This window comes from Myotis davidii, unplaced genomic scaffold (assembly GCF_000327345.1).
Source record: "Myotis davidii unplaced genomic scaffold, ASM32734v1 scaffold395, whole genome shotgun sequence".
In the NCBI taxonomy this organism is placed as follows: domain Eukaryota; kingdom Metazoa; phylum Chordata; class Mammalia; order Chiroptera; family Vespertilionidae; genus Myotis; species Myotis davidii.
Genome location: NW_006287904.1, coordinates 2635386 through 2648123, shown reverse-complemented (window position 1 = coordinate 2648123; position 12738 = coordinate 2635386). Strand labels below are relative to the sequence as shown.

Below are 12738 nucleotides of genomic sequence, written 5' to 3'. Positions count from 1 at the left end.
TAAAATAAGCAAAGTTACTATTGAAACTACAAATCTCAGGAAAGAGGAGCATGCATGATCAGTTAGGTCACTTTGCCAGTGTGTTGTTTTTTTTTAAAATACATGATTCACATTGTTCCAATCAAATCTATCTCCACTCCAAGGGTTACATTAGACCGCTGATACTAAAACTTAAAGCTATGATCTTTGTCAACTTAAAAAAATTTTCAGTTTAATAGAAAGAAATTCAGAAAGAAATTTTCAGGACTCTTGATCAGAGGCTTTCACTACTTGTCCTACACTGGTGTACACAGAGGTTCAGGGAAGACCATGAGGAGAGGTTCCCATTGAAGACATTGATCAAAGAAGCAAGTGAGCTAGGCAGTCTATAAACTAGCTAGCCATTAAGAAGTTACCAATAAAGGACTCATGTTAGTAACTAACCATGTTTAAAAAGCCTCAGCTTGCCCTGACTGGTTTGGCTCAGTGGATAGAGCTTCGGCCTGCGGACTGAGGGGTCCCGGGTTCAATTCCGGTCAAGGGCATGTACCTTGGTTGCGGGCACATCCCCAGCGGAGGGTGTGCAGGAGGCAGCTGATTGATGTTTCGCTCTCATCGATGTTTCTGACTCTCTATCCCTCTCCTTTCCTTTCTGTGGAAAATCAATAAAATATATTTTAAATAAATAAATAAAAAGCCTCAGCCAATGTTACAAAAACAAAACCTTTAGAGTATTATTTATTAATGCAAACGTAATTGTTTTTTGCTTTCTATACATAATCATCTTTGAAATGCTAAAAATGAGCTCCAACCCTGGTTCTGTTGAGAAACTGCAGGTGTACGTGAGATGATCTACTACTGATTTACCTTCTCCAAGTATTCTCTGGTAGGAGTCGGATGCGGCCTGATCCTACCTAGGAGAATCCGGGGTTCAATTTGCCGGGCAGACTTCTCCAGGGACTTCCACAAACTGCGATGCTTTCACCAGGCAGAGGGTCTCTCCCACGCTTCGGCCCATTGGGAGGTCACTGACACTCACATGCTTGCTGACTCCATTGGGGTCCATGACGAAGAGACCTCTCAGTGCAAGACCAGGGCCTTCTCGCAGCACCGCAGTCTCGGGAGATCCGCTGAGTCCAATCTGACAAACGTGCGATGTTCATGTGGCCCAAACCGCCCTTCTTCCTCGGAAACAGCGACAACTTCCCAGTTCACATCATGAAACGCACTGGCTTTGCCACGGAAAGCAATCATTTCTGGGGGACACACAAAGGTGAAATCCAGAGGATGGAAGAAGAGCACCACATATTTCCCCTGTCACCAGGCAGAGGGTCTCTCCCACGCTTCGGCCCATTGGGAGGTCACTGACACTCACATGCTTGCTGACTCCATTGGGGTCCATGACGAAGAGACCTCTCAGTGCAAGACCAGGGCCTTCTCGCAGCACCGCAGTCTCGGGAGATCCGCTGAGTCCAATCTGACAAACGTGCGATGTTCATGTGGCCCAAACCGCCCTTCTTCCTCGGTCTGTGATCCAGGCGAGAATGGCTGAGGTGGGAATCCCCGGAAACAGCGACAACTTCCCAGTTCGCATCATGAAACGCACTGGCTTTGCCACGGAAAGCAATCATTTCTGGGGGACACACAAAGGTGAAATCCAGAGGATGGAAGAAGAGCACCAAATAGTTCCCCTGCAGTGGTTCTCAACCTTCTGGCCCTTTAAATACAGTTCCTCATGTTGTGACCCAACCATAAAATTATTTTCGTTGCTACTTCATAACTGGAATGTTGCTACTGTTATGAATCGTCATGTAAATATCTGATATGCAGGATGGTCTTAGGCGACCCCTGTGAAGGGGTCGGTCCACTGCCAAAGGGGTCGCGACCCACAGGTTGAGAACCGCTGCCTTAAAGTCATCAAGGCTTAGTTCTTTGAACTCTCCATGGACAATGGCTGTGCCCTTAAAATAGGGTGCATGCTGGGTGACGGCGGGAGCATGATGAGGGGAACTGGTGCTCAAGGCCAATTTTGCTCGACTGGAAGCAGACCATGGGACATCTGTCAGCATGTTCCTCGAGAAGCACAGGCCTAAGGGCTGCAGAGGCAGAGATGCCCCAAGGAATGGCACTCACATGCCGGCAACCGTGACGCGGAACATCCATGACGCACTGCGACCATCTTCTGTTCACGTGGTGCGGTGAGGAGCGCCCCGGAAGCAGAGGAGGCGGGGCTGGATGGGCGGGGCCACACTGCAGGGGCGGGGCCTGAGCTGGAGCCCAGGCGGGCCCTTGTTGCCTTAACTTTCAACCATAACCAGTTGCTTTATCTGGTGAGAGTGCTCTGTTAAGACCTATAGCTATAGCTATAGCTATGCACACACGCGCACACACACACACACACACACACACACACGAAAAACGGTGGGGCAAAAGTAGATTTTTCTTTTTCAAAGTCTCTCTTTGTTTATAAACTTTCTAACAGAAACGGCTTCTATAAAGGAACTTATTTGTTGCCACAGAGCTCCTTTGTTCTCCGAAGTTACAACTGCCAAGTGGGCAGGTCAAAAACTCAGAAATGGCTTTCCACTGTTACACAGAAGAGGAGACAGGTGCAGCTGTGTGCCCCTGGGTGCAGGAGCCCAGGAGTCACATAATGGATGTCAGAACTACGTGAGGGCAGAAGAGGAATCCTTCCCTTTATTTCCCCGGAGACGGCAGCTCAGAAGTCTGGAATTAAAGGTGACAAGCCCAGGTGTCAAATGGCAGATTAGCTTTGTTCCAGAGATCCAGCAGGACTAAGGGATTTACACAGAGTGACAGTTTGCAGGCAGGGGCTGGTACCAAATGCCATCTAGAGCTCTCGCTATCTTAAAAACCGACTCCTGGGAGAAACTGCAGCGGGAAGCCTGAACATCAATAATGACCACAATCATAGATTATAGTAGTCTGGGTCCTCTGTGAGCCTCTTATATTTGGAAAGTTTAGCATTCATCCAGAATCTGATCAGAAACTCCAATTCCACTGGCCTAAGACATTTTTCAAACCAGTCCTGTAATCTGGGAAGTCTATTTCCTGATTAAGGTTTTGTTTGACGGCCCTGGCTAGAATTATTCAGTGGTTAGAAGTGTCAGCCCCCATACCTAAGGGTCATGGGTTCAGTTACTGGTCAAGGGCACGTACCTGAGTAGCATGTTCAATCCCCAACCCCAATTGAGGTGTTTGGGAGGCAACCAATCAATGTGTCTCTCTTACATCTCTCTCTCTCTCTCTCTCTCTCTCTCTTCCTTTATTCCCTTCCACTCTCTTTGGAAAAGCAATGGAAAAAATATTCTCGGATGAGGATTAACAAAAACAAATAAATAAACATTTTTTTGGCCAATGCAATCCACTGCCATCTCTAGGCATGGGAAAGGTAACAGCCCTGGTCAAGTGATCCATAATCAGAAATAGGGAATTGAACGAGCAGCATAACTTGCTCCCTTGCTCCCTTGGCCAACTGTCCTACTGCTGGAGGAAACACAGACTGTCATTGCATGCAATGACAAGGGAAACCTCACATCTGCAAAGCCTTCCTGTATGGTAACCCCAAGTGGCTCAGGCTCTGCTCACCTGTCTGCCCTAAGTCACCTCTGTAACTGTAGGTTAGCAACCCACCTCCCTGGATTATAATGTATGAAGTGCCGAGCAGGGGATAGATACCTGGTTCCCTATAAGGGCCCAGCCTCCTCCACATTTCCATAATTCTACATTTGATTGAAGTATCTCCACCTCCACTCCTTAAGCTCCTCCCCCTCAAAGTATTCTATTCTCTCTTCTAGGAATGCAAACCTGCTCCTTTAAGAAATATAGCATAGGAGAAGACCCACACCCAAATCTGGTTTACTTCTAACCATTGGCAAAGTTAATATGAGAAACAGTCCATGGCAGCAAATTAGGCCACTACTTAATGGCCTGGAATTCCAATTAAAGGAAGGAGCTTTATGAGGCTGCCTGTAAAGCAGTGAGGAGGAGTGTCTGACCTAATCATGGACCCCAGAAAGGCCACCTTAAGAGAGAGGGAAAGCAATTGCCCATCAGATTTGCCGTGGGCGAAAGGAAGCCATAAACTACTGGGAGATGGAGGCTCGTTAAAATGGTAATGCTTCTGTCTCCACCAGGAAAGCACTCCCTGGACACCTCCAGAAATGAAATGAAATTTGGAACAATAAAAAAACCAAGCATTTCCTCCCCTCATCCCATCTAATTATTATCATCTGATTTAATGATATGCAATGGGACCCATTAAACCTGGACTCATCTCTCCTGAGTGTGTGTCATAGTTTAAAGACACCTGCAGAAAAACAAGAGACCTAGAATCTCGATTATATAGGCTATTAGATAGGCTGTCAGGAGTAGTCAACAGATCTTATTCCCACTGACCCTGTCTCATATTTTATTGGGAACTTCCTGAAACACTAACCACCTGGAGGAAACCACACAAAGTGAAGTTGGGGAAGGAAGGGAGGAGGGTTACAATCTGTAGTCAGGAAAGGAGGGCAGGGCATGGAACCAGGACTAAGGATAAAGCATAGAATCAGGCAATAAACATAAATCAGAGAACTTGCAATATCTAAATTCATCATCCTTTCCCCAGTGACCCATCACCTAATCAATATCCAAAGCCAGAACTGGGTAGTTATCCTTAACTTCAAATCCATCACTTTCACTCATCAAGTATTTACTGACCACCTGTTCTGTGCCAGGCACTGTGCTGAGCACTGAAGACACAGAGTGAATGCTCCCATCTGTTCAGTCCACAGGTCCCCTGGATATCTGTCTCTGTGCTGACTGGAATCAGATTCTTAGATAAGAAATTGCAGGTCAACATTTCCTTAGGGAACACTCTCAGGAGATCCACCTGAACGGAGGGAGGATGACAGGATTGGACAGAGAGGCTCTCCCATGTTACAGTTACAGCTGAGACATCAGCTTATTCTACACAGAGCTCTGGAGATCAAATAGCCCCTTCAATGTTGTCCCACACTGAGGTCTTCATATACCCACATGAGACAGTTATTAGCCACGAGTGAATCCCTAGGCAGGGGTGTAACCCTAGACAAAGCGGTTCCCCATTGCTGAGGGTGATTCCCAGAGGACTCGGCTAAGCCATGAACACCAGAATTTCCCAGCAGCTCCATCGGCCTAGAGAGGGGATCAAAGTGGAACACCACAGTGTCTACAGCAAGACATACATCCCTGCCAAACTGAGTGTAGTCAGCGTTGGTGTTTAGGACATCTTGTCTCAGACTCTTCCCTGCCTTCGGTCTGGTCCCTTCCCCTCGTGATCTTTCAGTTTGTCATTTGAAGTATCCTAAATACCTGAATTACCTTTGAAATAACACTGGGATTCCCAGCTGAAGACTTAATGTAGGATTCAAAATCTCTACTAAAATATTTTTTCTCGTTTCATTTCAATTATATTTAAATTTTTTAATATAATTATATTTTGGCTCATCTGTATTTCCACTTTAAAACAAACTACCATCCTGACATTTTAGTGCCCACATTTGTATTCACTACCTACATGGGCTCCAGGTAGTATTATTTTAATTTCCCCAGGCAGTATCATTGTCACATTGAGAGTGGCAATTTTGCTTCCCAAAACAACTTGATCTGACACATTGAATTCATTTTTTTTATGTTCAGTTTAGTTTGCAGTTTTATTTGAATATGATTTATAAATTTTCTTTGGTTTCATAGTTGCATACGACGTATATATAATGGTTTTATAGTTGCATATACTTAGGTAAAATTACAATGAAATCAGTAAGTTAACACTGGGAGATTTTGAGAATTTCTCACCAAAAGATAAAGTTGGAGTTGTCTTAAATCACTGAAGTGCATGTCCTCTGTGGGCTCTCATGGTCTGGTCCCAGTTTACCCGTCCAACCCCCTCCTCACACTGCTTCCAGCGGACAGAAGGGTACGAATGTTGTTATGTTATACTTAAGTGAATTGTAGCCACTTTTGCCTTCCAGTGGGAAAGAGCTCTGTATTATTTGTAAAATAAGGAACTAGGCATTTGCTCTATGCCATCTTGCTAACAAATGCTACTAGTAAGACTAGAAAGAAAATGAAAAGGTTGAAATTTCAAAGCACCTCTACATCTTCACTTCAATGCCAGGTAAGCTGGTCCACCAGCCTCTCTTCTGTTGACCCTTCAGGCATGAGTCAGCCACCAGTCCACAGGGGCCCCTAAACTCCAGGGACCACATATCAAGGCTCCAAGGAGTGTCCTTAAATTACCTGTCACTGGACATAACCATCCTCTCCCTTTTCCCCAGGGGGATGTAGTAGAAAAATGTCACATCACTCTATCACATTCTTTCCAAGATATTCTTTCACTCTGTCTTTTCCAAACTCAATCATGTTTCATCCTCAAACTGAGGGTGGATTAAGGATCATAACACTGGTTCCCAATGTCCTCCTTCACAACCCAGCATAGATGGTCTAGCACCTCCTTTTAGAAAGTAGCTGTGGCGTAGTATTTTGTGATGAGATTTTGCAGCCTCTACTGAAACTAAGATAGAAAGAGTTCTATTTTAACTCTGTTAACTGAAGTGTAAATTCTATAAAACCTGGGTATAAATTGAGTAACAGAAGCCTGTTCTCTATAATTAAATAGCAGATTTTTTTTCACAAAGCTTAAGATCCCTTTCTTTAACTCAAGATGAGAATTCTGTTTCTATGAGGACATAAGACCCTGCCATGAACAGGCAGCATAAGGACTCCATCAGATCATCTGGAAAAAGAAAATTATACTAGAATGATGTGCAGTGAGAGAAGGAAAGGGGATCATTTGAGCAGAAGGTAATTTCCTGGTGGGCTGAGAAGATGACAAATACAGCATACAAGCAAGAAGAACTCAACATACAAGTAGCACTTCCACACACAAAATGGCTTCTCATGATGCCCAAAACCGAGTAGAACAGGATTCATGGCTTGGTTTGAGATGACAGGGAGCAAAATAGGCTTGGAGAAGTATGTGCACAACAACCCTAAAGAAACAAGTCTGAACAACAGATGTTTCTCTGCATAATAAATAAAGAAATTGAACTTTACACGATCTTTAACGCACAACTACACCCAATGGGATAAGCAAGACCCCTGACTTTCCTGAAATACTCATCTGAGCGGGAAACATGTTCATTAATGAAAACGTTTCACAGTTCCTAGGGAGCATTCATGTGCTGTTCTTTTTTTGCTGTGGGTTTTGGGGTTTTTTTGGTGGGAGGGGTGGGGTGGGCGGGGGTGACACACATTTCTGTGTAGTCAGTGTCTAACTTCCAGGGTTTTGCAACAGAAGCAAAGGACATTTAACTCTATTTTTCTAATTGATATTTTTATTCTGTTGATGTTACAATGAACTGTTCGCTTTCAGTGGAAGACACTTGTGCTCCCCCATTGCTTTGTGTTTCCAAGAAGAAACAAGAGTCTCACTGATTGTGGGCCCTTAATCAAAGAATCCAATAAGCTAGAAAAAATCTGAGAGTTGCCACCCAATTTCCATCATTTTGTAGTTACATCATCACATCACCATTTTGTAAGTCACAGGGCAAGTGACATATCCAGAAATAATACATATTTTCTTGAAAAATATTTTCTGAAAAGAGGGGCATGCTTCAAATGGAGCCTCCATCTCTACATGTATTCCATGATGGTGAAGAGGAAGGAAGATGGAAAGTCATACACCAGTGACACATGTCACCTCACTTTTCATTGGACAAAACAAGTCACGTGGCTATGCCCACTTCAAAGAGAGTGGGAAAGTTCAGTTTTGCCCTGTGCCCATCTTTGTGGATCCTCTGTAATGAAGGGGATGTTGAATTTCACCTTATTATTTCCGTGTGTGGTAGCAGATGCTACTGGCAAGAGGGTTCAAGGTCTTTTCCAGCCTTGAACCCAATAGTCTCTCCTTATCTGGAGTCCTCCACTCAGTCCCTTAGCCCAATTCAAATCCATTCATCAAAACATCTTTCTTGCTACAGTCACCCCTAAGTGATTTCTCAAACCTCTAAACCAGGTGAATAGGATGTGGGCACTTCCATCAGGGAGTTTCTGTGGCTCCCTCATTTTGATGTGTTTTCCCCATTGCCCAGTTAGACAGCAGGCCCCTTGAGTGCAGGATTCCTTCTTATGCCTGAGAAAGCCATCCAAAAAATAGAGATAGTGGGTCACAGTGTGGGAGGCCCATGGGAGGTATACCTTCACATTTAATGCAGACAACTATAGTTTTTGGACCAAAGTTTCAATCAAGTATATTATGCACAAAATGAATAATCATCAAGACCAGACAGGCTGTAATTGTCCTCAAGTATACATGTAAACTGAACTTCAGAGCCACATGGAATAAACTCCAGTCCCTTCACTATGAGAACAAATACCCTCCATTAAAAGATCTTTGGATCAGTGTGAGATGAACCTGGTGAAGTTGGGTTTCCTAAAAGCAGAGGCTGAGACAAGGATTTGTGTCTAAGTGATTTATTGAGGGAGTGCTCTCTGAAGAGATCTGTAAAGGAGTAAGAGAGCAAGACAGAGATGAGGCAGAAACTAAGCAAGAATGAGACTTCCAGGGGTGTGTAGCCTGAACTCAGTCCCACACAGAGCTCCAGAACAGGAATTGTACCTGGAGTCCATCCTACCTTAAGACAAGAAAGAATGGTTTTGTAAACTGCCACCCAAACCCTACCAGTCCTTATTGCGTGCTGCTCCCGCACAAGGGAGGGACCCAAGAGCAACGCTCAGGAGAAGACTGCCCCTGGGAGCCATTAGCAGAAGCCCCCACAGCGGCTGGAAATTGGTGAACCAACCTCGTAAAATGGAACCCAGGGAACCATCATTGTCTGCTGTGTCCTGAACACCAGACTACACACAGAGAGGCCTTAACATCATCCTTCACCTCCAAAGGTACACCAGGATGAGCCAGGGACCCAGCGTGACTTAAGCATGCAACTGCTTCACTTCCCTATAAAGAGATCCTCAATAAGTAGATTTGTTATTAAGAGAGTCACCAATTTGACTGTATCAGCTGGACTCTCCTCTCTGATGTTCTTCATAGGACTACACCTGGCTAAGGTCATTCTGACCCTGATATTCCACCCTCGTTGCAAGGGTGCCAACAGAGAGCTATAGGTGGGAAAGTCAGTGAAAAGTGGAATAAATTTTGCCTTTGGGCAGCCACAAAGGATTAGCTTCCATTGCAGGGCTGTGGTGAGGGATGATATTTTGAGAGAATGCCTTGAATTGATACCTCAAAGGGCTTCTTTCAAAGGGATGATTTATACATCACAAGACAAAGAGGATTTATTTTAAAGAAAATGGATTCTTTTCTTGAACTGTTTTGAGGAAGATGGATAGCTTCCTGTAAACTGCAGTTCCGTGTCTGTGAGCTGAGTGTTTCCAGAAAATTACTAAGGTAATGCTGCCTCTGGGACCCACTACATTGTCCCTGCCACCACCTACACTCTGTATGTGTGTGTGTGTGAGTGTGTGTGTAAAAGAGGCTATGGAGACAGTTACCTAACCAGACTGCCTCCTACTAGGCAACCCTCCAGAGAAAAATCCATATTATCCAAACTATACATGCATAGGAGTTAATGATGATAATGATGAAGTGAAATTTTAGCTTATTGAGCAGGAAGAGCAGTTGTTGTTTACATATTTGCGCACCCAGTTCCTCCAGCAAAAGTACTGCTCTTCTCTACTAAGAAGCTCATTATAAGTGTCATTCTCCATATTTTAACTAGCTCTGATGGATTCCTACATAATCTTTATACCAACCCTTGTGTACATGTGATGAAGAAAATCCAACAGAGCCTAAGATTTGTCAAAATGTGAGTAAAGGCCGTAGCTGGTTTGGCTCAGTGGATAGAGCATCAGCCCATAGACTGAAGGGTCCTGGGTTCAATTCTAGTCAGGGGCACGTACCTCAGTTGCAGGCTCGAACCCCAGCCCTGGTCAGGAGGCATACAGGAGGCGACCAATCACTGATTCTTTCTCTCTATCTCTCTCTCTCCCTTCCACTCTCTCTAAAAAGCAATAGAAAAAAATATGCCCAGGTGAGGATCAACAAAAAATAAAATAAATAAAAATAAATTTTTTAAAAAATGTAAGTAAAGGTTTATCATTGTTTATAGGGCCTCATTCCCTCATCATCGAGGTATCAGGAAGAGACAAATGAGATCATAATGTTAATGAAAAAGTTTCCCTGAGAAATAAGAACAACTTCCATTGAGCAATCATCTGCGGGGTCCCAACGCTTTGGCCCGAGCCTTGAGAAACCAAGAACTGCAACACCCTTTCATTGAGAAACCAACTACTGAGCCCTCAATTTCTTTTAATTCTTACAGTGACATTCACCCAGTGTTGTGCCAGTAAGCCAGGTCAAGGGAAGAGAAAAAGAAAGCACGCTGACTTGTAGTGTTGGCTGATTTCTGGGGTATACATGCTCTCATTATGGCCAAGCACAAACTATCAACATGATGTCACCAAACAAGGACTGAGAAGAGATGCATGTGATCAGTTCAGGAGTCCGAACAAGATGGCTCTGGATGAGCATAATCAGAGGCACAAAAAGATGGGAAGTTGAACTGACCAGCTGTGTGAAAACATCTGTTCCTGCCTTCGTATCTTCCACCTGCAGATATGTAGATCCCCAAAAGGAAACGCTCTCGAGTCACTTTTCCTGAGTGAGTGCAGAAAGTCATATCACCGCCGGTGTGAGGATTTGTTAAGTACATTGAATACACTGAGCTCATCTTTGTCTCACATAGGAATAAAGCTCCTTAAAAACTAGGTCTATGTGTTATTCAATTCTGTGTGATTCCTATGCCTAGCACAGTACTTTTCCCATGGTCCAGAGACTTCCCTAAAATATCCTTGCTCTGTCCTCTCAATTATTTAGTTCCCTAATCCATTTGCTTGGGTCCTTGAGCCATCATTGTCGATCCACTCTCTATGAGTGAATACTATTCATTTAGTCATGTTTTTGTTTTGCTGAATCTTGGTCTGTGTGTGTGTGTGTGTGTGTGTGTGTGTGTGTGTGTGTGTATTTTCCAAGAGAAGTCAGAGCCTCACTTCCTTCTGGATCCCACTCACCATCTTTTTTTTTTAATATATATTTTATTGATTTTTTTACAGAGAGGAAGGGAGAGAGATAGAGAGTTAGAAACATGGATGAGAGGGAAACATCTATCAGCCGCCTCCTGCACACCTCCTACTGGGGATGTGCTCACAACCAAGGTACATGCCCTTGACTGGAATTGAACCTGGGGCCTTTCAGTTCACAGGACGATGCTCTATCCACTGAGCCAAACGGGTTATGGCCCCACTCACCATCTTTAAGCAAACACGACCAGGAATCCATTTTTACCATAATGAATTCCAACAGTTCTGCAGTGGCAATGGGTCTTTTAAGCTCCGTGATTATTCCCACAGCTCCAATTGATTCTTTCCTATCTTTTACAGGAAAGCCTAGATGACTTCCCCCAGGACAGATTTTTCTCACTTCTGCGATATGCTCTTACTGTCTTTATTGCTTATTTATAACCTTCTTTTGCTTTCCTAGCAGATGAGCAACAGAATGACTGTGGAAGATCTTCTGCCCATGAAATATCTTAAAACATATTCAAAGGGATCTGAGAATTATGACTTGAAGGAGAGAAACTATGTATGACACTGTCACACTGTATGACAGTTACAGTGAGAAACTAATTGAAGAGGGCAGCCTCACTTACTAAGTTAGGCAAATGTTACTGGACTAATCCCAGTTTAGGAATAATTCTATCCCCATCCCCTAACACCAAATGAGTACTTACTATGGCTGGGCATCCCACTCTGTATTTTATGCGCACTGCCTCATTCTAGCCTCACAAAAACTAAATTTAAAAACGTTCATTAATATATCAATTCTACAAATAAGGAAACTGAAGTTTTAATAGGCAAAATAGTTTGCAGTATCACACAGCTAGTAAATGAAGGATCTAGGGTTCAAATCTAGATCAATCTGACTCCAAAACTCAAGCCCAATGCCTTTATGTACCCTCTTTAACCCAAACCCTTTTATAATAATATTCAGGAATTTCATGGAAACCTGTTTAACATTGTACTTATTAAACTACAAGTCTCTCACTTGTAGAGAAAACAAATTATCTGTCTTTAGTTTATTATGTTCAAGTCTACAAAGCAATTTTAGGGGCCTGGAAATGAATTATAGGCTGCCCTCAGAAGAGAGTGATTGAGTTATGAAATGTGAACGCTCCATTTGATGTGTTGAAACTAATGCAAAGATCTAACAGAGGACACTTTAGCAGCATAAGCCAAAAAATTCTTTTCATTACTTTTTTAAATGCCCCTTCCAAAAAAAACTATAGGTTTGTGATCCAGACCAAAAGAAATGCTGTATGACAAATATCATGAGTTTTTCTCCAGGCAATGTAAAGTCCTAAGGCAAAAACAACAACAACTTTCTGCCAAATACACAATATTTCTTATTCATCTGAGAGAAGGCAAGTTTGGGCCAGGAGGCACCGGTCCCTCCTCCACCAGGAATTCCAAAGGACAAAAAAAAGAGGGTAACAACAGTCACAGACAGCATTAAAATCAAAGGTAGGTCACAATCGACCCGCTGGGAAATCTTTGCATCAAGCTGTCATCAGGGGCATGGAAATGAAGGCACAATAGCAGCTTCACACTTATCTTTTCTGTCTCTCTCCAAACCAA

At 43.5% G+C, this 12738-nt stretch overlaps 1 protein-coding gene across 1 annotated transcript; it reads right to left on the bottom strand.

Annotated features, from left to right (window-relative positions):
* Positions 1–910: 910 nt before the first annotated feature.
* LOC102770946 (thioredoxin-dependent peroxide reductase, mitochondrial-like) lies at positions 911–2048 on the bottom strand. Its single transcript, XM_015561290.1, has 3 exons — positions 1887–2048; positions 1425–1670; positions 911–1096 (listed from the first exon to the last, which is right to left on the bottom strand). Exons 1-3 carry the CDS (start codon positions 2046–2048, stop codon positions 911–913), a joined length of 594 nt encoding a protein of 197 aa, XP_015416776.1.
* Between the last annotated feature and the right edge of the window lie 10690 nt (positions 2049–12738).

Excerpts from the sequence above, each read along its gene's own strand:
- LOC102770946 (XM_015561290.1), bottom strand. The coding sequence starts at position 2,048 with ATGCTGACAGATGTCCCATGGTCTGCTTCCAGTCGAGCAAAATTGGCC. Across the intron at positions 1,671-1,886 it reads TAAGCCTTGATGACTTTAAG|GGGAACTATTTGGTGCTCTT; the intron begins GCAGCGGTTCTC and ends GAACCACTGCAG. Across the intron at positions 1,097-1,424 it reads GGATCTCCCGAGACTGCGGT|ACTGCGGTGCTGCGAGAAGG; the intron begins GCTGCGAGAAGG and ends GGATCTCCCGAG.